We start from the raw sequence: 26,393 nt of genomic DNA, 5'->3' as shown, positions 1-26,393 counted from the left end.
GTGACCAATTATTAAGATGTGAAGATGTGTACAGTTTTGAATTTGGTTGTAGTAGTGTAGAAGATGTGGTATGATGAAGTTGTTGGTATGGTATAATTTAGGTTGCATTGGTATAGGATGGTGCAGTTGGTGTAACAGCATGCAGCATGGTGTTTATGTGGGTACAGTAATGTATTAGCCTGCAGTATTGTAGCCAAGTGTGGTATCGGGAACTTATGGTTACAGTTTGAGTACAGTGGTCTAGCAGAGTGAAGTGTGGTAAAGATGTGGATGTAGTATTTTATTAAGACAAAGTGTTGTAGCTGAGCGGGTGCTGATGATGGGGGATTAGCATGATGATTGTTTTTGTATTTGTACCCCTTTGTCGCTGCCGGAGCAGCTCTCAGCTGTTTGGTCCATACCCGAGGTAAGACTAAACAGTACATATGTGTGTATAATGCGGTGTATATGTGTATTATGTGTGCCATTTGTTTATATGTGTAAATGTATATATGTATGTGACACAGAGGTGCATGCAATGTGTATATCCACCGTTTTTGTTTCTCCTCTCCTCTTCCCACTGCTTTGTTGCCCTTTCCGGATCCCTGATTCTCAATTCACCCAAATCAATGTATATCACAAGCTGTAAATATACACCCCACTCCACGCATTAGTGGCACATGTTTTATGAAAGTGTGGCTAATGGAAAAGAGGTGCAAAATTCTAAAAGTAGAGAAATTACCATGGAAACTGAATGTTGAACATTCCAGCTTGCCCCTCTGGTTTCCATGGTGATAGCATAAAATTTAGAACTTGCACCATTTTTCTTTTAGATACACTTTTATGAATCTCCCCTTTGTCTTTCCTTGTGTGAAAATTTCCTGTGCCATCCCAGTAATATACATCTCCTTGGACCATATCGCTCTGTGCCTGTAGGTCACCTACCTGTTAGGCCTCAATTTAATATTGTTGTATAAGCTTTCCAAATGATTTCATATTTTTGGAAACACTTTTAGAAAACATTTTTTTTCAATGTATTGAAATATCAAAAAATATATTAAATTTAAATTAATATAGCCATATATAAAAGAAAGTATAAAAAAAATTAATATTCTTCTTTAAATGAAATCATTTTAAACATTTATCCAAAAATATTAAATCATTTTTAATATGTATCCAACAATATTAAATTGAGGCCTATTGGTTCCATAATTACAAGTCTGCGAAGCTCACACTCTAGTAAGTGATGTGTGAGGAGCAGTCAGTCTGTCTGTGTTTGTCTGATTTTCACCTTTAACCTCAGTCTATTAGAGAAGATTGAACAGGAAACATGGAGAGAACCAGGTGCTTCATTTGTGACCTCGGTAACTCGTCTAATGGAGAGACTTCTAGACTACAGGTAAGAATGGATTGAGTAGGTAATGCTGTCCTATTCATTAAGTTATAGTGATTTAATTTCCATAATAATTTGCCTTGTTATATTACATTTATACTAAGGTACGTGGAGGCAGGTTACCTTTGTGTAGGAAGGTCATACGTGCACGCTACTCAGGTGACTAGCTCAGTTTCTGGGGAAGAGACAGACATTTGTATAGTAGTGAGAACATTTACGATAAGGAATGCTCCTGAGTGACAGAATCACTTGCCATCTGCTTCCCACAGAATAAGGTTGCCATTTTTAAGGGGGCTTTACAAGTTCTGCATTCTGCCAGGGAGGGTTTGAAAGTACACCTTGGCAAAGCATAAAATTCATGTGTCAATACCAGCCATGATTACAAAATAAGAGGACTTTTCTATGTGTAGACCTGTTGTTCCCAAATTAAAGAGTAAGAGATGTTAAGTTGGAATATATCATATTTTATTTCAGGGATTGTATGAAAGGTGAAGAGACAGAAAACAAGAAAGTTGGCTGCACAGTAAACCTTATGGTGAGGATTAAGGGTATTGGGGTGTGTGTGTATATATATATATATATATGATAGATTTATATATACAGATATATATACAGATGTATATTTAATAAATATATGTGTAAATTTGTATAGCAAGTGTATAGATTTATGGAAAGGACAATGCATAAAAATTGCAAATCGTTCAATGTCTTTTTTTAAAATGTATTTTTTTTTTATTATGCATGTAAAAAATGTGATATTAAAAGGTCACACCAGGCCCCTAAACAACACTAGCTCGCTAAAAAGCTTTGTGTGAAGAGTGTTTCCTATGTTTTTATTTTGCAAAAAGTTCAGCTTTCAATAGAAATTTACACTTTTATACCTTAACCTGGTTTACACCCCCTTGGCTTCATCAGGTCATGTTACTTCCTGGTTTTTATAGCTAAATGCAGCTGACCTCAAGAGGCAACAATTACCCAGAGCACCTGATTTTTAAAGACTTCTCATTGAGCTGTATTGGGAGGTCTGTGTTTGGACAGCCACAAAAAGTCTGGGCGGGGTTAGAAGGAGAACAGACAAGAGAACTGCAGGATTTGCAATCTGTGTTTAGATATATCCCCAATGGTAATAGAATACATAATTGAATGCATGCAAGTTTTAACTTGGGGTTTATCTACTAAACAGTGATTTTTATTTATTTTGTATTTGATAAGTGGAGTGTCCCTTTAATAAAAAATGCGTAAAGAAACTTAAGGGCTCAAAAACTTCCGATTTAAGTAGTTCAAAAATAGCTTTAACAGCAGCATTAAAGGAACACTACAACTAGAGAAAACATCTCATCTTGGTTAAAAAAAAAAGGCACATGAATTTATGGTTGTGTTTGTTATATTTTTACAGAATTTCTACAAATCAGAAATAAATAAAGAAGAGATGTACATCAGATATATTCATAAACTGTGTGACATGCATCTACAGGCAGAAAGCTTTACAGGTATATACTTTATCACAAGCATCACAGTGTGGAGAGCTATCCAGGTATAAACAAGATGATGAATACCTGTTGGTGGACAATGATAGATGTGTTTTTAATATGACAAGCATATAGGTATATACAATCGCATAATTACTTTTAAGTTGAGGGCTATACAGGTATTTACAATATAATAATTTTCTGTAGGTGTAATGTAAAGAAAGCCACCCGTCAGTTTTACAACTACCATTTTGCTTTAAGATGACAAAATCAAAGCAGCAGGTTTATCCCGAGATGTTTCATACTTTAGCACCTTAGACTTCATTGTAGGAATTGTTATATAGTGAGCTGCTAAGAGAACCCAGCCTTTAGTATGTAGATCTTGTCGGCCCGTTACAGCATGGCATTCTTTGGCCTAGTGTTGGTGTGTTTGCCAGTCCTTGAACTGTGCAGGAATGATAAGATTAGCTAAACCTTATGAAGTCTGCTGCATTTAATTTCCAGCTTACTTTTATTTTATCACCTAAATGTTTTTTGTAAAGTCACCAGTTTTTCTTTAAATTCACATATTCCATCTGTTTGTCCTCAGGGCTTCAATACTTTTTAATGTCTTGTCTATTCTCTCTCGCCTCACTCCATGCACACAGAGGCCGCATTCACTCTGCTTCTCTACTGGGAGTTGTTACAGTGGGAGGATCGCTCTCTGCGGGAGTTCCTAAATTACCCAGCGCAAAGCGAATGGCAGCGGAAGGAAGGTTTGAGCCGCAAGATAATCCACTATTTTAACAAGGGCAAGGTGTGTTTGTGTCACCAGAAGTGTGTAGCTGTATACAAATGATACAGACAAAATACAAAAAAATTACATATAGGTCAGCTGAATTGTTAAAAGGGAAAACTCATTAAACAGATCACCTTTAATATGTTGTAGCATTATAAGACTCTTTACAAATTTTCACCATAGATATTTGTTTAAAACGGTATTGTGGTTTTTATTTGTTGCTGATTGATTCCACTCCTTCCTTTGTGGACTACTGTGTTCCATGAGTATTCTGCAATCGGCCTGTGTTAATGTATGCTTTATACTCGCTGCTTCCAGGAGGGACCCTGACCGGCACTCACAGAGAGTGATGTCATCAAGACAGGCCAGAGATGGGCATACAATCCTAATATCTTCTAAACTAAAGGGCCAGGGTCATCGCAAATTCACAAACTAACATGCATTAACGTATGCTACAACATATCAAAAGTTTGTTATATTTAATGCTAGTTCCCCTTTAAATGTACAAATGTAAATATCATGCTGATATTGTACTGCTCTAACTGAATATATAGAGAAAGTCTCAACTCACCACTAATGTCTATGCAAAACTAATTCATCTTTTTCCCCCTTCTCATTATCTGAATCTGTTCTGTATTTTTTTTCTCTTGTGTCTTACTCCAGTGCTGGGAGTTTGCGATTCCTCTATGCAGAGAACTTGCTGCGCAGTATGAGAAACTGTATGATTATCAGAGTCTGAGCTGGATCCTGGTGAGATATTGTAATCAGCCTGGCCATTTATTGTGGATGTGACGTGTCTGCCATCTGCACTGTATACCCTTTTGTATTATGTGAACTGTCTACACAGTGTGGATCATTTGCCTGTCTCACTTTGCACTGTATGCAACGTCTGTGCTGTGGTGTGTTCTCTAAACTGGGAGTTGTGGAGAATATACAAGGGAACTGCAAAATATTGACCGAAATAGCCAAATAAAAAAAAAAAAAAATCATATATTTTTTTCTCTTTCCTTTTTAGAAAATGGAGGCCACCTATTATGACCACATTATGGACCAGCAGAGACTGGAACCAGAGTTTTTCCGAGTGGGGTTCTATGGAAAGAAGTTTCCTTTCTTCTTGCGAGTAAGAATATTCTACTTCATCACCCAGAATTCTTCACTAAGACACCTAGTGCTTCTCATCTTGCGTGTCCTCAGCCCTTAGAGCTAGTCATTCACGCTGTCTCAACTAGTTCATTCTACTCTGTACTTCTATTCACCCAACTCTGCTCCCGCACTCACCCAGCAACTGCTCACTTTGAGCCATCATTCACCCAGCATTACTTAATCTCACCTCTCATTCACCCACTACCACTCACTATTCTCTCCTTTAACTTCCTTGTTTTCCCAAAGCCACCTAATTATTGCATCTTTCCGCTCAAAATTATGTTACTCCTTATAGTTCTGATCACAGTTCTCTATGCTTTTTAATGGCGTATTCCTCTTGATAGAACAAAGAATTTGTGTGCAGAGGCCATGATTACGAGCGTTTGGAGGCATTTCAACAACGGATGCTGAGCGAGTTCCCACAGGCTATAGCAATGCAACATCTGAACCATCCTGATGACACCATCCTGCAGAGTGACTCGCAATGTATCCTTCAATGCATGACTGGCTATATAACAAGATGGGTTCTACCGGGATCTAGCAAAATCTGTATAGTGTACGATAGTCAGTGCAGTACACAAGCTCCCTCTAGTGGTGGAGTTTTGCAGTACTATATTGCAGTATACCAGAGATTGGATTGTTCAATGAGACTGCAGTACCATTCCAAAGTTTGTTAGAAAGCAATGTAGCATTCAGTATAATGTATAAACTATTGCAGCATACCACAGTTTAAATTGTTTAATGAGACTGCAGTACCATTCCAAAGTATTTACCTAAGCAGATTAGTATAAATTATTTTAGTTTGTTCCCTGACTCTTCAGCACAGACTTGCAGATTTATGCAGTAACACCTCTCCCAGACACCCCACGAGTTTTACAAATGGATCAGGTTCCTGAGAGAATTAAGAGCTTTTATCGCGTAAACAACGTACGCAGGTTCCGATACGACCGACCGTTCCACCGCGGACCAAGAGATAAGGACAATGAATTTAAGGTCAGCAATACATTGTCATAACTCTTTCAAATGTTCTTAATATGTCTGTTGAGATGGAGCACTATCAGATTTCAGCACTTAAAAACTGGGGGATGGAGAGGAGCACTCTCAAACTGTCTGATGGAGAGGAATACTCTCAAACTGTCTGATGGAGAGGAATACTCTCAAACTGTCAGATGGAGAGGAACACTCTCAAACTGTCTGATAGATATGAACACTCTCAAACTGCCTGATAGAGAGGAACACTCTCAAACTGTCAGATGGAGAGGAACACTCTCAAACTGTCTGATAGAGAGGAACACTCTCAAACTGTCAGATGGAGAGGAACACTCTAAAACTGTCAGATGGAGAGGAACACTCTAAAACTGTCAGATGGAGAGGAACACTCTAAAACTGTCAGATGGAGAGGAACACTCTAAAACTGTCAGATGGAGAGGAACACTCCCAAGCTGTCAGAGGGATTGGGACATGCTTAAATTGTCAGCTAGCAAGCATTGTTTCAGACCGGCTTGTCTCCCTTCCCCTCTCCCTAGAAACCATAAGTCCTGTCTCTCGGCATTTTAAAATCAGTACTCTTGAGTCTTGTTTCAGCAGAAGTTAACATAGAACTTCCTTTCATGTTCTTTTTTTTCAGAGTCTATGGATAGAACGCAGCACTCTGACACTGTCTCACAGCCTCCCAGGGATCTCATGCTGGTTCGAAGTACAGAAACGAGAGCTGGTAAATGGTTTACCAAGGGGGAAAATTGACCTTTAAAATAGAGTCATTTAGCAGACTGCATTGTCCCCAGTGATTTTAGAAAAAAATTATTATGTGTCATTTTATTAAAAATGGTAGTAGACGCAGTAAATATGCATTGCTGAATATCTTGGCTAATGAAATGATGATACAGATATGCTCTGTGTGTTAAACAGGTGGAGGTAAGCCCCTTGGAGAATGCACTGCAGGTCTTGGGCAACAAAACACAAGAACTTCGAGCTCTCATCACGCAGTATCAGCACCACACACTACATGGGAATATCAATTTGCTCAGCATGTGCCTGAATGGAGTCATAGATGCAGCCGTGAATGGTGGTATAACACGCTATCAGGAGGTGAGGAGAAACTGCAATGGTGAAGAGAAATAAGACATGGATAGACTAAAGACATTAATGAGACAGATAGCAAGAGGGTGAGAAAGTGGGAAATATGTGGGGGAAATGAGAGAAACAGAAAAAATCTGTGAAAATGGAAAATACATAGGTAACAAAAAACCACAAAATAGAACCTAGAGATAAAGGGAGTATTAATGCTGAGATGGTCATCACGGGTATGAGTATTAATGCTGAGATGGTCATCAAGGGAATGAGTATTAATGCTGAGATGGTCATCACTGGTATGAGTATTAATGCTGAGATGGTCATCACGGGTATGAGTATTAATGCTGAGATGGTCATCACGGTATGAGTATTAATGCTGAGATGGTCATCACGGTATGAGTATTAATGCTGAGATGGTCATCACGGTATGAGTATTAATGCTGAGATGGTCATCACGGTATGAGTATTAATGCTGAGATGGTCATCACTGTTATGAGTATTAATGCTGAGATGGTCATCACGGGTATGAGTATTAATGCTGAGATGGTCATCACGGTATGCGTATTAATGCTGAGATGGTCATCACGGTATGAGTATTAATGCTGAGATGGTCATCACGGTATGAGTATTAATGCTGAGATGGTCATCACGGTATGAGTATTAATGCTGAGATGGTCATCACTGTTATGAGTATTAATGCTGAGATGGTCATCACGGGTATGAGTATTAATGCTGAGATGGTCATCACGGTATGCGTATTAATGCTGAGATGGTCATCACTGGTATGAGTATTAATGCTGAGATGGTCATCACTGGTTTGAGTATTAATGCTGAGATGGTCATCATGGGTATGAGTATTAATGCTGAGATGGTCATCACGGTATGAGTATTAATGCTGAGATGGTCATCACTGTTATGAGTATTAATGCTGAGATGGTCATCACGGGTATGAGTATTAATGCTGAGATGGTCATCACGGTATGAGTATTAATGCTGAGATGGTCATCACGGTATGAGTATTAATGCTGAGATGGTCATAGGAGGTAGGAGTATTTGTAATGAGATGGTTATCAAAGATAGGAGTATAATTTATGTGGAGATGGCCTTCTGTGGTAGGAGTAATAGTGTTAACTGAAGGTGAAATTGGTCTTCAATTAACCATTTACTTACTTGGTACCCTCTGACTATTCCTAAGCTGTGCTGAGTTTACTGACTCCCTGGGGTGCATCTCCTCACGCACTTCTTTTAACCTTCCAGGCATTCTTTGACAAGGATTACATCACACAGCACCCTGAAGATGCTGACAAGATCAGCCAACTAAAGGAACTTATGCAGGAGCAGGTACAGACATTTTACAAATATGGAAGCTAGGTGGCAAAAATATGGCTGGCTCAGAAAGTCTGATAGTGGTATTCCAACTTCTTCTGTGACCAGTATTTTAAAACAGAATCTGAAGTAAAACCCATTGTTTGTTATTGTATTTGTCCTTGGACACTATGCCCGTGAAGATCAAACTGATTTATGTGTGTGTGTGTGTTTTAGTTATAGCCTAAACATTGCAATTTCCTTGTTTTACACAACCACCCTTTTAGAAAATGCAGTCTTTAGGGTTTTTATAAATTTTAAAGTACGGTAATCACCGTCACCTGGTTTTACATGATTCATTCTTCCAGCTGCAGTTTAATCTTACACTTTTTTTGTATGATGCCGTTATATCTGCTACTGAATACCTGTTGTGTTATAGGGTGTTACTTGATGTGTGCATGGTATGTTTTGAGTGCACGTAAAGTATAGCACAAGGTGTACACAGGAGCTGTCTGTAGCATGTACATGTGCTAAACACAAGGATTAGTGTACACAGCTAGTGTGTTCCACACAAATTCTTTGTGTGTTTTCCAATTTCTTATGATTAGAGTATGCTAGTTCTGCGTGACAGACACTGGTCTTGGGTACACATGTAAACTGTGATGTTCTAATCAAGAGAGAGGCGTTATGCGTGTTTGCAAGTTATGACTGTACACATTAAGCATGTTTTACACAGATATTGTGTTTTGTTTCCAATTTTGTATGCTCGGAGTACAACTAATTCTGCATGAGAGGCGTGCATTTTAGATATTCTGATTTGTGGTGGATATGTGCCATGTGAGATTGTTCATGTAGGGTGTGTGCCACCATGGTATTCTGCATTTACTTGGCACATAGGTTTGAGGCTCAACTTACATTTAATGTGGATCCTTGCTGTGCGTTGTATACGAGCTACACAGTAGGTGTCAAACTCCCTGTAGGAGTGCTATAGACATGCTGTCTTTACATTCCAGGTGCATGTACTAGGTGTGGGTTTAGCTGTACATGAGCGCTGCGTGCACCCCGAGATGCGGCCGCTCCACAAGAAGCTGGTGGATCAATTCCAGGTCATGCGTTCTAGCCTGTACCAGGTAATGATGCTCTCAAGGGAGAACATGCTACCCTCTCCATATTTTCTTTACATTGCAGCTTAATTGTTATTTTTTCGTCAGTTTAGATAATGTCAACATATTCTGCAGCATTGTAAAAGGATAGACAAACAAAATAGTTGAATTGTAAAAAGAAATACATCTCTTAGCGAGGTATATTTTCAATTTGGCTATTTTAGCCTAAAACCTGAAAATCACTTTGAATTCCAAACAACTCCGAACAATTTAGAGGATATACTTGCTTCCTCTTTTCTGTCCCAGTCGTGGTACTGCCAAGTGGGTTTAAAGGAACAGAGCCTTATGTAATGCAGTCCGATCTATTTCTGTAATTAATTAATCAATCAAGCATGTATATATTTTAGCCTGTCACTGTTCCATTCCTTTAATTAATACCTTCCCTAATCAGCGTTACTGAAATCCCTATTATCAGCATGGCCAGATTTTGCTTAGTAGACCCTGACACTGGAACTGGTTATACTTTATATCTGGTTATTATTAGCTTGCAATCACTCTTCTACCATAGGTTCATCTAGTAAGTACTTTTTGCAGACCCCAGGTCAGTGGGCCAGGGCAGATTTCCCAGCTGGACAATGTGTACATCTATTTCACATTAAGCATGGCGCCCAACCAGGAGGAACATTTTTAGTGTTACAGAAAAGGTTCAAAACTTCTATGGCTTCTTGTTAAGGATTTTGAATCGCTCACCAGGTACATTTTAAAAACTCTGGCCTGGAGGTCTTAAAGCAGCCACGCTTGGTGAATAAAGGCAAGTTCTTTAATGCCATATATATTTAACCATGTCTTCCTCCAGCATCATACCACACTGGAAGTATCCCACAATTCTTATTCAGCAGTTTCACCCTAAAGTTCCAATATGTCTCTTTGTATCTAGCAAGCAATATGGCTGTACATGCGTTCTCGTGGTCTTTTCTCTGGCCTACCGCTCCAAAGTAACAACTCTATAAAGTAACATGTAATTTTTGGCATGGAAGACACTCTTTAATAATTACTCTATGGAGACACAATCTATGCCACAGATTGTATTTCCTACAAGACTCACATTTCTTTCTTTACATCAGATGATTGTGCTGTAAAGTTCTATTATAGGTCTATGAAGTGTATCATTACTTTAAATATGTGCATGTTTTATTTCATTTACCAGGAGTTTCCGACCTTAGAAAGGTTAAGTACTTCTTGCCCGCCCATCCCCCGGAGTAACATCATGTTATCTCACGGACCCGTGAGCAACGACAGTCTGCGACTGCTTCACCGCCACAGGTACCCTACCCTATAGCAAGATACTGTTTCACTGCATCCATGCAAACAAACTGCTCATACTATTATATATGCCAACGTTAATATTGTCTGCAACATCCTATAACTGTTATTCCGGTAATGTAACCTAATTTGAGCAGTGTAGGACAAGAAGGGTTAATTTGATGGAGTAAGAAAAGTGTACGGGAAGTGAAACCACAGGGACACAAGTAACAGTCCCTTAAATCAAGTCATAAAAATCTATGCTCATAGCAATTACTGTATAGTAATTACACAGTTACCCATGTTTGACAATATTCTGGGCAAGACCTGGTCAGACTGCTATGTTCATAAAAAAAACTACACTTTTTCAACCCCTTAAGGACACATGACATGTGTGACATGTCATGATTCCCTTTTATTCCAGAAGTTTGGTCCTTAAGGGGTTAAATGGCTTTTTAACAACCTACAGCAGCTCACATCCAGCAAGCAGCTGAAAATATAAAATGATAGAATGCTTCCGTCAGAGAGACTGGCACTTCACAATTATCTGGGGGGGATTAGTATTGGGAATGGTGGGTTCCTTTAGTATGTGGTGCTGTGTGTCACTATTAATTCACATTTTAATATGTGTGTGCATGTGTGTGGGGGGGCGTGTGTGTGTGTGACCCTGTCCCTTTGTGCCCATATTATGCTTACAGTCCTCTGGTGGTTCTGAGCTCCGTGCGTCATTCCTCGTCCTCTCTCTCGTCACATGCCTCTAGTGACACTGGAACAACACCCACCGCTGGAGACAGTGAGACAGAGGACCCCTACTCCATGCAGGTAGGAAACATCTGCACAATTATAGTTGAATTACGTTGTGGTTTATATACTAAATAAGATGGTTAATCATTGGGGGGGAAGGTTCTATTCCTAGAAGGATGACCTCATCCTCAATAAAATTAGAAGTGCTAAAGGGGCAGACCAAGCACCATAAACTACTAACGTTAATGTAGAGGTTCAAATGGTTTGATAAAAACTGTGGTATTCCCCATAACGCTAAGCCCACCCAGTCGACTACCAAAGTCATAATGTGAAATTTAACTATCTGTACAAATATTGTGGATGCCATGCAACCATTTTATATAACTGAGCTATTACAGCTATAGCATAATTACTGACACCTTTTCTGTGCAGAGGACTCATCATTAACCCTTCCAGCAATTGAAAATGGTTAGACAAACAAAATAGAGGGAATGCAACTATGTAACTAGAAACCATGGTGAAATATTGCATAGAGTGTCCCTTTAAGTGTGGAAATTTTAACATTTAAGCAGGTTGATTCCAAATACATGTGCTCAGTACTTTGAGTCTCCTTTGAAAGAAAGCATTATGTAAAATGTGTACAGTGGTACCTGGGTTTACAAATTTAACGCATTCTCCGGGACGTTTCTTATTGCGAAAAATTTGTAAACCAAAACGTTGTTTCCCATAGGAATGCATTGAAAACCTATTAATCCGTTCCAGAGGTCAGAAAAAAAGTCAAAATGAGCTGGCATGGAAACCAACCCAAAATGCAGAATACACAGTAAAAGGCATGCAAACGACAATGCTCAGCTCCCTACCTTTCCACCACTTGAGAAATGCACCCAAAAAGTCCCAAAACCACTGCAAACAAATTTCCGAATGACTCCAAAACTCGATGCAAAAACCGCTCCAACACCTCCACACTTGACACCACGTGCTACTCACAAACTTGCTTCGTAGTGCAAAAACAAATTGTAAACCGAGGCATTATTTTTTATGGATTTTCATTTGTAAACCGAAAATAATGTTAACCGAGGTACCACTATATTATTAGTGTGTTGATATGTATACACACTTTTTTTTTGCCTTTATAATAACTGTCCTTTGTTCTCATCATCAAATATTCTAGTAAGTCTACAAGTGTCAAGTAGTTATAAGCTTTCATCTTTAACGGATGAAATGAATTTGGTAGATAAATTGGCAGTATAAACACTACTGATGTAGTGCTAATGTCCTATTAGACCAAAACCAGGAGTCCTGGATGTAGCCGTGCTGCTGTCCCCAAAACTCTCCAAAAGATGAAGTTTCATGGAAATTAAGCATATTGTTCTATAAATCAGTAAATTTACAGATAAATGTCTTGCCCTGCTGATATATAAGTGTAAAATTATTGTAGTTCTTTTTCCAGGTTAGTTTTGAACTTTCATTGTTGTTTCCCTTTTTGCTCATTCTCTCTCTTTCTTTTTTTTTTTCAGATGCTGCTACCACACTCTCTCCATGCAGGGTCCATCACTAATGTTTCTGCACTATCTTCATCTTACACAAGTCCTTCCTCTTCAAGTCTCAGTTCCACACACTCTGCCCCATCACAGCTCATCAATTCTGCACCTTCCAGCACACGAGGTAGGGAACTGTGCTTTTCTTGTAAAGTTTGGATGCATTCGGGGATGCACGAATGCTGATATGTGCATGTAGCTGGTCTTTGTGGATCAATTCTTCACCTTAACTTCTCCAATACCAGGTTTTCTTTTTGCTCTGCACAAATAATGCTGGACACGGTGTCTCCTGTGGTCTTAGTAGTGCACCTGTACGAGTAACTATATTGATGATCTATAAATTAAAGTAATATTACACTCCCAATGAAATTACGTTATTGTGTTAAGGCCTTGTGTATCTTAGTGCTTGAAAAGTATGTAGATATGCTAATTAGAAAAAAACAAAAAAACTTTTTGTGTGCAAATATTTTGTGTGCAGAATTTGCACTTTGCATCCCTTTTTCCTTGTTGCTGCAAGGATATATCTGACTACTTATCAGCCACTCCATGAGTTTATTTTTTGCAATAATGGTTCTAATTTGCCATGTTGCTATAGGGACACTATAGTCACAGGAACCACTACAGTTTAATCTAATTGTTCTGTTGTTTCGTAGATCCTGCAGGCTTTTTAATGTAAATGCTGCCTTTGCAGAGCACAGACAGTGTTTCCACTGGTGCCTAGAGACCCCTCTAGTGGCAGTCACTCAGACGGCATTAGAGGTGCTTCATAGTCAGGGACAGCCCAAGACATTGTGCTACCTGGCTCCAATGATTAGCTGCTGTCCCCCTCTAACAAAACCACCCTCATCCTTTATATTATGCGGTGTGTGTAGTGAATGCTGTGTCTGAGCAGTGGATGCAGTGTGTTTTGTGTGTATAGTGGATGTATATAGTGTATGCAGTGTGTGTGTGTGTGTGTATGTGTGTGTATAGAGGATGCAGTTTGTGTAGTGTATGCAGTGTGTGTTTGTGGTGTTAAGTTTAATGTGGGAGTAAGTAGTTGTTTGTTTGTCTTTTAAATTTAAAACTATGTTTATTGCCCCTCCCTGCATCTGAACATTCCCTATAGAAATGCATTGATTTACTGCATCTCTATGAGGAGATACTGATGTTGTTTTGCTGCGCATGTGAAATAGCCTCACAATGTGTTCCTATGGAAACTAATGGAGATTAAGACCGATGAGGCTTTACCATGGAGGCGGGCCAGCTTTAGCGAGACTGGTGCAGGAGAAAAGTTGAGTAAAATCACCTAGTCAGCATGATCGGAGCGGGGCCGTCCACCTAAACAGCCACGTCAGGACAATAAAGTCAGGAATATATGTTTGTATTCCTGACATAATAGTGTTACTGTGTTAAGTTTACAAAACGATAAATATGGGTTTATTATTTCTGCTGTAACTTTAGTTCATAACTAGGTCCTTTTTCCTATTTCAGGTTCTCCATCTCTCCCCGATAAATACAGACATTCACGAGATATGGTAATGCTACTTCCAGCGCCAAGGGACAGACCCAGCAGTGCCATGTACCAAACAGGCGCAGACAGCGGGCAGGTACCTAAATATATTTTGTATGTGTGACATAGGATGTGCTAAAGTGTGCAAGACGGTCGCTGCGTGTTGGGTATGGTGCATGTGTGCAACACTGGTGAGCGTATAACAAATGGTTACAATAAGACAAAGAGCATACAAAAGTAGTCCAGCACTCCCTGTGTCAATGTAATTAATCCTCTTTATTGAAACCTCACACCAGCAACATTTCAGCTATCATATTTTTCTTTAAGCTATTGTATATTTAAAATCCCAGAACAAGACTTGAGCATGTCTACGGTAGTCAATTCTTTGCTTTGCCCCCCAAGTAAATAATTCTGAGCCCAAAGAAGGAAAATATTATTGTCTTCTCTTCCTCTTTGTTGCTTATTTCACTATCCTGACCTCTGTCTCTATTCTGCCTCTTCATTGCCTTTTTTACTACCCTGATCCCATTCTTTTCTCTGCCTTTTTATTACCTGTTTTACAATGCTGACCTTTTTATCTAGTTACATCACTTTTATCTCTGCCCCTTTTCCTTCTGTATTTTCTCTGTATTAGTATCCTCACTTTCCAGATCCTTTTCTTTTCTTTTTCTCCGTGTCATTTTTTACTTCCCTGATACCCTCTCTGTTTCTCTCTCTCCCTTGTGTTCTTACAGCGCTGTGTGTACCCTCGTGCACTGTTCCAGCAAGTCCTGGGCCCCTGTAAGCCATGCAGTGACCCCAACCTATCTGTAGCAGAGAAAGGTGACAACTGCACTTCATTCTAAACTGTAATAAGGGGATGCCATGTGCTAAGCAAACAGAAGTGTTACAGCAGTTATTTCTAACCTTTTTTAAAAGGAACCCAAATTTTGTTCATAGTATTTGCTTGGTGACCAATTTTTCAAATGTAAAGCTAGCTCAATTAGTCGTGGTCCTCATGGTCTCCATGGAACTGGGGAAGTTGCTGCTATTCCAGTAAATGATTTAGTGTGGCTATTTACCTGGAGCCTGAGTGATATGAGACTGTTGCAATGACAGATTACCCAATAAAGTGACACAAGCAGAGTTTTGAGTTCCTGGTCTAGGTTTTAAAAATATTTTGTTGAAGAAAGATCTGAGAAGGCTCATGCAGCCTCTAGGAAACAAAAGTTTTTTTATTTTCAATCAGATTTTACAGCACAGTGTGTTTACTTTAGAAGTTCTTATCCTGCTCTGTTAATTAAACTTTAATCAAACACAGTTGGCTGAATGATCTATTATTATCTGGTATTATTAGTAATTCTAATTTGAACAGACTGTGCAACAAGGGAAGCTAAAAAAACAGACTCTTTTTCAGGAAACGTTAAGGGAGGCTGTTTGAGTCTCAGCAAGGTGTGGTGCTAGGGCTGCATTAACAAAGTAACTTAACTCCTAAATGGCAGAGAATTGAGCAGTGAGACTGCAGGGGGTGATCTATACATCGAAACTGCTATATTCATGTAAAGTTGTTTTGGTGCTTGCAGTGCCCCTTTCAATAAAAAATCACAGGGACAATCGCATGGAGTGTCACGGAGTAATAGGGAACAGTAATTATAGAGTTAGAAGTAGTTGTGGGTGGGAATTATAGAACAATAAGAATGATTTATAGCTATTAGCTATTACAGAGTACCATTAAAAGAGAAGGGTAATTATGGCATAATAAGGAGCAATTATAGACTAAAAGTAGGTGTTATAGGCTGCAGCCATTAAAGTGTGAGTGAGGAAACTGTAATTGCAGTTATACTGTATAATAAATTATAGAGGAGGAGGAGGTATCAGGTGAACCTGTTACATAGCACTGTGGAATAAAATAATAATCTGTGCATTTACTCAATGAGCTTAAAGGGACCAGAACCACTATAGCTTAATGTAGTTGTATTGGTGTCTATAGTCTGTCCCTGCAGGCATTTTAATGTAAACATTGCCTTTTCAGAAAAAAGGCTTTACATTGCTGCCTAGTAAAACCTCTAGTGGCAGTCACTCAGACAGCCACTAGAGGTGCTTCCTGGGTCAGTGCTGTACAATGCCCTCCATGGAGACGCTGAAGTTCCTCATAGAGATGCAATGGTTCAGTGCATATCTTTGAGGAGATGCTGATTGGCGCAATGCGGCATTTCCCTGCACATGCGCAATAGCCCTCGAGCGCTTTCCAATGGGAAACTATTGGATTGATAAGCTAAGCCATGAAGGGGCAGGGCAGACGTGGCGAGATTGGCACATTGTGGGAGGAAAAGTGAGTAAAATCACCTTTAAGGGGGGCCGGCAACCTTAATAGTAATAGAATATAGTGTCAGGAATATATGTTTGTGTTCCTGACACTGTAGTATTCCTTTAAAGTACACAATGATTTGCTCTGTATACTCCTCCAGAAATGCTGATAAGTTAGAAAGGTATTGTGAAAATAGGGGAGTGACTGTGAAGGAATGGAATTTATAAAACCACAATAACTGTCAGTAATTTATAGAATGTCTGTTAATTAGGGTCTATTAAAGGGATGTTCCAGACCACTAAAGTACTCTAGCTTGCCTAAAGGTACTCTATAGACACCAATACAACTTTAGTCTAATGTATAGATCATTCCCCTGCAATCTCACTGCTCAATTCTCTGCCATTTAGGAGTTAAATCACTTTGTTTATATAACTCTAACAGTCTTCATAAAACTTCCTGAAAAAGAGTCTGTATTTTTTAAGCTACCCTTATTGCGCAGTCTGTTTAATTTAGATTTATTATTTAGCTCCTGCTCTGTTAATAGCATGCTAGAGCAATCCGCAACCTCCTGCATATGATTAAAATGTAATTTATTTGTAACTTTTCAGCTGCTTTGACAAAAAGATTGCAAATGCCTTTATATTTCGCATTTTAGTGCAAAAGGCCACAATGTCTAGCTGTTTACTTTCGTTTTCAGATGCTCACGATGATGCATTCTCATTTTTCTCTTTTTCTGTATCTCTGTTTATTCTCTTGTTCCCTTGCTATCCTTCATTCCCTCTCTCTATCTGCACTTCTTTACTGTCTTTCACCTTTGCTGTCTTACTGCTGGTCTCCGTCTGTCTCTTTGATGCCCACTGCCTGTCTGAAATTCCCTTTATATGTGTTGCTGTCATCGTATTAGTGTGTTAATTTTTTCCCCTCTGATTCACCTTTGCTGTGCCAGTGCTTGCCGCCCCCAGTAGTTGGAGTCTGGATAGTGGGACCAGAGAATCTATTCCTTTCTTGACATCACACATTGGAAGCGTCCTCACCCCAACAGGAACCCCCAGGGGCTTGACACAGGGTATGTACTTTCCATTCCAAACCTGGTGCGAAGGGGCATGTAAAGATGGGGGCTGCAAATGTTACTTTTATAGTACATTGGTATTGATCTCTTCCTCAGTGTGGATAAATAGATTAGTTATATACTTCATATAGGAGAAGACAATGTGCAGAAGTGTTATGGCTGTATTTAGAATGATAGAGTTTGACTTAAGTAAAATGGGCTGCCACCTTCTATTAAACATCTTAAAGGGGTACAGCAAGCATTGCATGGGCCATGGAGCAACATTGTGCTTGTAACTGCAGTGATTTACACTTCTCCCACTGCTACCATCTAAGGCAGACATTGCATTTGTCTTAATGGATTTACTGTCGAGTGTAGAATTGCATGTCCTATAAATCCTGGATGATGAGTGGTGGAGTAAGATGTGGAGTAGGAAGATAGAATATTCTTGGAGATTGAGGGAAGGAAGGAAATATGGAACAAGCGGGAAAAGAAGGTAGGAGCACAAGATAATTGTAATTGAGTAATTTGGGGGAAATTGAATGAGGAGGTGAGACTGAATATGTAACTGTCAATATGATTGGGGGGACATATAGTATGGGAGGGGAAGAATGATGAGGGAATCAGAGACTTACAAAAAGGAGATCTTTAAAATAGAGAGGGGGATGTAGGATAGATTGCATTTTAAATAAATAGATTTTTTTTTTTTTTGTCCTCGCCTTATTGGACCTAGCTTCCCCAGCATGTTAATCCAACAAATCTTGGCTCTCCAAAAAAAGCTTGACCTAACAGATCTGTATAATGCGTTAATGAAATAGGGGTTTCCTCCAGCCTCGAGTGTACCTTTAATTAAAGGGAAGGATTATATAGACTAAAAATCAGCCAAGCTGTTGTGCTAACACCATATACTCCATTGTACAGCAGGATATAATATGCTGGTGCTGTACTAATATTGCTATTATACATAATGCATTAAATAATTAACTGTTTCGATATAGAAATTATCAAAGGATGGCTGTTTTGCACTAGCCTGAGTGGCTTTTATTTATTTATAAGAGGAAATGCGACAGGTACATAGAAATGGGTGTAATACTACTTACAGAATAAAGCATTGTCCAAGATGTTAGGGTACAAATAACAAATTTGAGGAGAATACTTATTTGAAGCCAATAAAACGCCTCTGTCTTTAAAATGAAAATGTGAGTCTCTTATGTGTAGATTCTTGCACCTCACCTTATTTTACTGTTGGGCTTTAGAAACCGTGAATAGTGGGTAAGTGAAAAGATGTATAGCAAAATTTAGACCAAAATAACACCTTTGGAAATATAACAGAAAGCTAGAATATTTCCAGTTTAGATTTTAAGATCTATATTTGTTTTAATTTTGCCACAACTTGCTGTTTAGTCAGTCAACCCCCTTAGTTTCAGTAACTATTTTCATCATGATACAAAAAAAGAGGCATTAATGTGTTAGCTGTGAATGCCATGGGGCAGGGGTAGGCAGCCTTCGGAACTCCAGATGTTGTGGATTACTTCTCTCATAATGCTCTTTCAGTCATAATGCTGGGAAAGCATCAGGAGAGATCTTCAGTTGTTACCTCTGCCATGGGGTAACAATTTCTCAAATAAAGAGGGTCTGTGAAGACACTATCAATGCATCGCATGTTTGTTGGGGCAGGTAGAAATGATAACATAGAATGCTGACAAGAGAACAGGCTTTTGTTGCAGAGTGTATATAGGGACTATGGAATAGGAAATTTCATAGAGAGACAATAAGGTGACACAAGTTATGACAGATAATACACAATGCATTGATGGTAAATATGAGAGATACAGCAGGAGAGAGAATGATGGTACCATTACTCTACTCTGGGGTGGGAGTCTGGGATGGGTCTGGAGCATGCATGAGATCGATGAGAAGGGTGAGAATGATGGTACCATTACTCTACTCTGGGGGAGAAGGAGCATACCATTTTCTTGAGATGAAGAACTGTACCGATAATACATGGCATGATGGGTCTGAACCCTGCATGGTGTCTATGGGGAGAGGGATGGCACATTACTATGTTTGGTGGGAGAGGGATGGTACATTACTCTGTTTGGTGAAAGAAGGATAGTACCATTACTCTATATGTCCCAAAGAACAATGGTACCATTAATCTGTCTGGGGGAGAAGGATTCTACCATTACTTTATGTGCGGGGGAGAACTGAACTAATAATACACTATATAACGGGATCAGGAGCCTGCATGAGATCTATGAGATGGATGGTACTATTACTCTGTCTGGGGAGGAAGATCATTAATAAAACAAGGCATGATGGGGTCTGGAGATTGCATGTGGTCTTTGTGAGGGGAGGGTGGTACAATTACTCTATCTTGGGGAAACAGGATGGTACCATTACTTAATGTGGGGGACAACTGCACTGATAATACAAAATGCAAGGTATGATGGGGTCAGGAGCCTGCATGAGGTCTAGAGTGGTGATAACACTGAGAGTGCTGATACATTTCTCTCACTCTAAAGGTCATTACTCTCTGCACTTTGATGCTTTTCATCCCTCTGTGGGGGAGGCTGCCCCAGCGCTACCCACGAGATCCCTGCGCAAGGTATCTTACTGTATACCCCATGTACAGCGTGTATATATTTGTATTTCACTGTGAAGTTGGTTTTTATACATATTTGTGTGCTCTTGTATAATAAGCATCGAGAGTGAGGAATGTATTCACTAAACCAGGACTTTCAGGGGATTGACAAGAGAATTGCTCATTTTAGTTTGAAATAGTTGGGCAATTTGACCAAGCTCGATAATTTAGCCTTAGATCTGCATTTCTTTTGTCAATTTTACACAATTCCAAATTTAGTGAACAAACCTCAATTTAATTTACTTCTGCTCTGGACATCAAATTGTTTGAACTTCAAAGTTTTTTACAGAGATTTCTCAATTAACATCTGTAAAAAAACATCATTGTTGCCATCACTAACCATGCAGATTGTTGAGATGTAAGTCATTATCCAATCATCCTTCTGCATTTTCATGTCATAGAGATCTATCCTCTACTTTCCATCCATGTCTCATGGTGCGGTCAACATCAAAAACAGAATTTCCCAGTAACATTTTCACGATTAGAAGACAAAAGTCCTCTCCTCATATAATATACATCGAGGGTTCTTAAAAGGTACACCCCAACTGCTGTAGGACTACAAGTCCCATGAGACTTTGCTGCATGAAAGCATATTATCATAAGAGTTGTAATTCTACAACAGCTGGGAGGGTCTACCTTTTATACACCCATGATAGATTTTCATTTAAGAGTCCAGTGGAAGATTAACAAGCCAGCTGTGTAAGAGTACTCTAAAACACGTTATCGTAGATTATTTCTTATTCATACCAAATCTTTGCATAGCAATGTTAAAATCTGCTGCAGTGTCATTGCTTAACATAACTGTATAAGTTTAAGAGCTACCCTCTCCATTTCAGTTTTCTCTTTAAGATTTTTCACTACTACATGTATACCTCATCTGGATCCTAGAAGACATTTCTTTTTACGACATTGAATCCAATATATATTTATACTGCATTGCAAATATTAATACCTACATCTGGAATCAGACTTTGACTTAGCCTTTAATTATTTGGCTAATACCCAATATAGAGTAAGCATGCAGCCACGACTGGTGGTCCAACTGCAGATGTCTACACAATAACAATGTGCAGCAAAAGTTTCCTAGGAAGTATCGTCCTCAATTTGATTCCAAAACCATCAAAAACTATTTAAAAAAAAAAAAAAAAAACCAATAACTAAAAGTGCGTTTTTGGACCATGAAGCAGGTGTACAGCACCAATCAAGGCATCTCTTTACAAAACCCCTGAAGAAGCCACGATCAAGGTAGAATGGGTAGTCTGTTCTTTTAGCAAAGAAGGTAAAATAACCATTTGACCAGCCAACAAAAAGTGACAAGGATGCTTAGTCCCCATTTCTCAAGCTAGAAAGTTGAATGTTGGGACTGAAAAAGGATTTGGTAGTGTTGGACCACACCATGGCCATTTAATGTAATAGGATCTACTTGCTGATTTTTGAGGCAAGAAAAAACAAAAAGAGGAGAGGTCATTGGTTTTGACTTCATAATCTGCCTTTGCAATTTTCTTAAAGTTTTAGAAGTGGATAAAACCACCTGTAAAAGAACACTGATACTGTACAAAATAGTTTATGCTATGGTTAGTTCCTACTCAGGTCTTACTTGTGCCATTACAGAGAAGACCTTAGAGCATTAATAAGCCATTTTAAAGCGCTCCGAAATATGCTGGAGCTATATAAATACCAAAAATAACAATCAGGCAGACTGTGCCCATCCTCACGCAGTCTAGAACTGAAGGTGTCAGATCTCAGACTTCAAAACATCCACATCGGATTTACCTTTTAGACAAGGGTTGATTAATGTGTTAAATGTAGGTAAAAGCCACTAGTAGGCAACGTTGATTTCTGTTTTAATTTCTCTTTTTCTCTTTTTTTTTTTTTTTTTTTACCTATTTGATTAATTTAACAGTATTCAAGCAGAACATAGGTAATGAAAGGTCTGCACACCTGCTGTTTGAAACATAGCTTGTAGGTGGAAATGGGTAGAAGTAACAATGGCTTTCCTGCTGTAATAGATGTGCAAGACCCATGATCCTCTGCTATATTATAGGGCAGGGCAGAATAATACTTTGTGGCTAAAGGGAATATCACTTTTTGTGCGAATCCTTTATGCCTTCCATTGATAGAGCTTGAACTTGCCATTGGTCAAAAAACGTATGCTTGTATCTCTCTCTCCAGCCATTACCGCCATCCACACAACTATAATGCATCCTTTCCTTCTGTCACATTGTGTCTGCCTCATACAACATTACCATAATTAATGTCTGTGCTTCACCCATGTCTTTTTCTTTATGTGATTTTCTGAAGTTGAACGGACCTCCCAGTTCAGAAAGCGCACTCTCATATTCATCAATTGTTTCTTTAACTGTTAACAAAAAACAATGTTGATTGAGTTTAAGTCAGTTTGATATTGGAATAGCTTAGTGAGTAAATTCCAAGTTATGTGTTTGCACTTTGCAGCCAGTGTTCATTTTTGTTAATGGCCCACCACTGATCCAGTCTACAGAACACTATTAATGCACCCTGCGTTGGTTGATTTGTTTGTGTCCATACAAACTGCACAGTGTGGTTGATATAAAGATTCCTTTCCTTACTGTTACAGTGTTGGGCAGCTTATTAAAAATGCTTAAAGTGAACAATAGATTTCATGTAACACAACAGACTAGGTCAGAAAAGACTGCGGGGTCCTTGCTATCTGCTATTCATTCATGCTAATAACGTATGTTATGCTCATTTAAAATATTATTTGATTACACACTCTGCACTCTAAAAGAAAATTTAGATTCCGAATGATGGTTTTTAGACTCCAGGGCACTATTCATTGTCTTTAGCTGGACGCTGATTTGCAAATTTTAGAAAAAATTATCCAAGTCGGAAAATAAATCTAATTTTGTCCTATATTTTGCATGTGTTTTTTCAAATGGTGACAAATCACCATTTGCTTACTAAATCCTATGTGAATCACACGCTCCTAAGAGTAGTGATGACTTAAGTACAGTCTAAATATTTAGTAATGGTTACATGTTTTAAAATTATTAACTTACGTCCTCTATATACTTCAAATACCATTTGAGATTGGTATCTGCAGGTATCTGACTAATAGCAGAATTTGATTCACTTCATGAACAGCCTTCTTTATGCAAAGAGAAATACAGAAAAAAGCATGTTAGGCAATAAATGTTTTGGTGCATGATAAGCATAGGTCTGTTAAGATCAGTGGTTCTTAACCTTTTTTCACCGGGACTTCCATTTTCAGTTTTACAATAAACTTAGTTATCCATTCTTTATTTGTAATATAATTTAGATTAGGCTAATTTTGCAAATTGCCTTCATTAGTCTCTTTCTAGTGTTAGCAGGGTCCCTAATGACCTGGTAAAGGCAGTGCTACTCCAAAAACAATTTAGGTAGTTAGGTATTTTCATGGAGACAAATGAATACGATGTGCCAGCTTCTCCCATTGCAGACCCACGGAAATAGCACTGAAACCCAATTTTAAGTCCCAACTCAAGGGTTAAGAATCATTGGTTTAGATTGTGTTTCCATGAGTTTGGAATATATGTATAATGTAAATGTTTTTGTCTCTTTGCAGAGCCCTCTACATACCATCCCTGCCTCCCCCACCAGCCCTCAGTCGTGCTTAGATGGCAGTAACTCTCCTCTCTCGGGCAGCGCTAGCAGTGGTGTTTCTTCTCTGAGTGAGGGCAACTTCTCTGGATGCCCAGACCCCAGTTCCACTACAGACCACAGAGCCGATGAAGAACAAAGTGGAGGCTACCAGCACTACCCTCCTGTGCGGTATAGCCTCTCTGACCCTAATGGCCTGGAGCCTCCCAAGCTCCAGCCCTGCCGTAGTCACTCAGCACCCAGTGGAGTCACACCACCCAGGTCTCCCAGTGGTGAGCACGAAGAGGGAGGTGTAGAACAGGAGCGAATACAGAGGTCCAGGAGAAACTGCCCTGGGGGCAAAGAACAGCAGGCAAGGGTTGGGTGGGACCACAACATAGGCAAACCATAGCCAGGGGTTGCACGGGAGGAGCAAAGAGTACACCAGGAGGCAAAGGTTAAAGGTGTGTTGGGTTGTCTGTGTTTTAGGATGAGAGATGATGATATGGTTACTACGGTCTCTATTATGGTATGATGAGAGATGGCCCTATATATATTTCTGTATTAGGCAAATTGTAAATCTGCTTGTCATTTGTAAAATAGGTGGACATAACAAAACAGCAGAGTGGCATCTTTTAGCCATTGGACCCACCTAAATGGCTTCTAAATGTGGCTGCCCCATCATTTCCCGCCAAAAGAACCCTCTGGTGAATTGTGATGTAGTCTGATTTAGCTCCAAACAAATTTCCACTCACCAGGTTTTATAAATCAGAGTAGCCCGGGAATAGTTGACCCTTTCCATCCTACCCCTACCAATGTGTAATAGGACCAGCAGAGAAGCACATATCCCAGATCTCTGCAGGCTAAAAAAGAACAGAGAAGAACATATCAGTACAGTATGAGGCTTTCATAATCTATAGATATACCTAGATATATGTATAGATGCAGATATATGCCTCTTAGGATACCATGGCTTCTCTGTTTCTTCATATTTAACACATTTTACTAAATATAGTTTCTTGAAAGAGAAAAAAATCATAACTACATTAAATATATACTATATATGCATTGCTTTATTAGAATGTGATAAATATATATAGTTAAATTGCTATTTTTAGCAACCATGGAAGAATTTTTTTTCCCTGCACACCTATTGACACCTCATGCTCAAAAGAACACATTAAAAAACGTTTTTTTAATTAGATTTGCTCATTTTTAAGTTTAGAATACTTGCCCTCCTTTGTTTGTTTTTTTAAATAACAAATGATTTTGTATGAGAAGCATTGCTGCTTTGGGTGTTATCATGCTGTGAATGAGGATGCCTCACATGGCAGCCTTCAAAAATTTAAAGGTGTATGGCAGTGCCACTTCTGTCATATAGCCACTAGAGGTGCGGTTACTATCAAATATAAACTTTGACATTTCACAGAAATGGCAAGGTTCCAACAAAAATGACAGCATCTATGCACCAAAACCACTACATTAATGTGCAATGATTTTGTTGCCTAGAGTGACCTTTTCAAAAAGACTGAGAAATTGCTTGTAGGAGAAGGTGCACAAAATATTATTCCCCAGGACAGGCTAAAAACATAGCATATTAATCTCTTTACACACCCACACTTATCACACTACAATACATAATCACACGTTTATAAAAATTTATATACAAATATTTACACACAAACATATAAATGGTAATCAATAAAAATTACCCAGACTTAAAAGTAGCCAAAGTAGGCCTCAAAAATTAGATTCACGCATGTGTATTTATAGACTTTAGCCTATTTGAGGACATGATTAGAGGAATTAAGGTTATAGCAAAAGGCAAAGAGGCAAACTAAAAGACAGTAGATGTCTTTTGGGGCATTAGCATTGGAGTTTGGGTATGCAGAGAGAAAATTAACCCTAATCCAACACTAATCCTTACAGATACAACAGTCTAAAAACAGCAAACACTATATGAGTGGTGTATATGTAGAATATATATATATATATTTTTTTTTTTTTTTTTTTTTTATTCTACATATATAATTAATATATGTATTGGTTGGAATTGTGGATTCAGGGTTAAGGTATAAAAATAATACAGACATTGGATGAGACAATTGTTTTCACTGTTGAGTCAGGATTTTTAGTCTAGTTGAAGTATCCATGTATCCAGGCCCAGACTGGCCATCGGGCATATCGGGCAAATGGGAGGGAGAGAGGACCTGGGGAGCTCTATCCTGCAGCTCCGCCTGGTTCCTCTCGCGAGATCGGAGAGTTGCCGTGGTTACTATGGCAACGCACCGATCTCGCGAGAGTGAACTCTACCCCAGGAACTGCAGGTTAGAGTTCACTTCTCACCGGACCACCAGGGATATCCTACCGAACGACAATGGCTGGCAACAAGGTCCCCCTCTCCAAGACAAATGTAAGAAGGGAGGGGGGACATAAATATAATAATAATTAAAAAAAAAAATGAAATATAAAAAATACACAAACAGCACCCCAAACAG

The 26,393-nt window shown here is 38.9% G+C and overlaps 1 protein-coding gene across 9 annotated transcripts in view; it reads left to right on the top strand.

The window, feature by feature from the left end:
• DOCK3 (dedicator of cytokinesis 3) overlaps positions 1–25,858 on the top strand; it is a 292,905-nt gene extending 267,047 nt beyond the window's left edge. For 5 of the 9 annotated variants that reach the window (XM_063426611.1, XM_063426609.1, XM_063426607.1 and 2 more), the window contains 21 exons: positions 380–406; positions 1,283–1,378; positions 1,847–1,907; positions 2,769–2,862; positions 3,489–3,637; positions 4,283–4,369; positions 4,635–4,739; positions 5,107–5,248; positions 5,589–5,755; positions 6,390–6,476; positions 6,671–6,850; positions 8,093–8,176; positions 9,154–9,270; positions 10,451–10,566; positions 11,244–11,367; positions 12,807–12,954; positions 14,301–14,416; positions 15,054–15,141; positions 17,553–17,672; positions 20,180–20,262; positions 23,882–25,858. In XM_063426611.1, the coding sequence (XP_063282681.1) occupies positions 380–406; positions 1,283–1,378; positions 1,847–1,907; positions 2,769–2,862; positions 3,489–3,637; positions 4,283–4,369; positions 4,635–4,739; positions 5,107–5,248; positions 5,589–5,755; positions 6,390–6,476; positions 6,671–6,850; positions 8,093–8,176; positions 9,154–9,270; positions 10,451–10,566; positions 11,244–11,367; positions 12,807–12,954; positions 14,301–14,416; positions 15,054–15,141; positions 17,553–17,672; positions 20,180–20,262; positions 23,882–24,307 (2,617 nt within the window). In that variant the 3' untranslated portion in view covers positions 24,308–25,858. The remainder of the gene's footprint in view (positions 1–379; positions 407–1,282; positions 1,379–1,846; positions 1,908–2,768; positions 2,863–3,488; positions 3,638–4,282; positions 4,370–4,634; positions 4,740–5,106; positions 5,249–5,588; positions 5,756–6,389; positions 6,477–6,670; positions 6,851–8,092; positions 8,177–9,153; positions 9,271–10,450; positions 10,567–11,243; positions 11,368–12,806; positions 12,955–14,300; positions 14,417–15,053; positions 15,142–17,552; positions 17,673–20,179; positions 20,263–23,881) is intronic. The other 4 variants (XM_063426612.1, XM_063426608.1, XM_063426610.1 and 1 more) reach the window with 3 other exon arrangements.
• Positions 25,859–26,393: the final 535 nt, after the last annotated feature.

This window comes from Pelobates fuscus, chromosome 7, assembly GCF_036172605.1.
Source record: "Pelobates fuscus isolate aPelFus1 chromosome 7, aPelFus1.pri, whole genome shotgun sequence".
Taxonomy (NCBI): Eukaryota; Metazoa; Chordata; class Amphibia; order Anura; family Pelobatidae; genus Pelobates; species Pelobates fuscus.
Note: the sequence above shows the minus strand (reverse complement) of the source record. Positions and strands in the feature narration are given on the sequence as shown.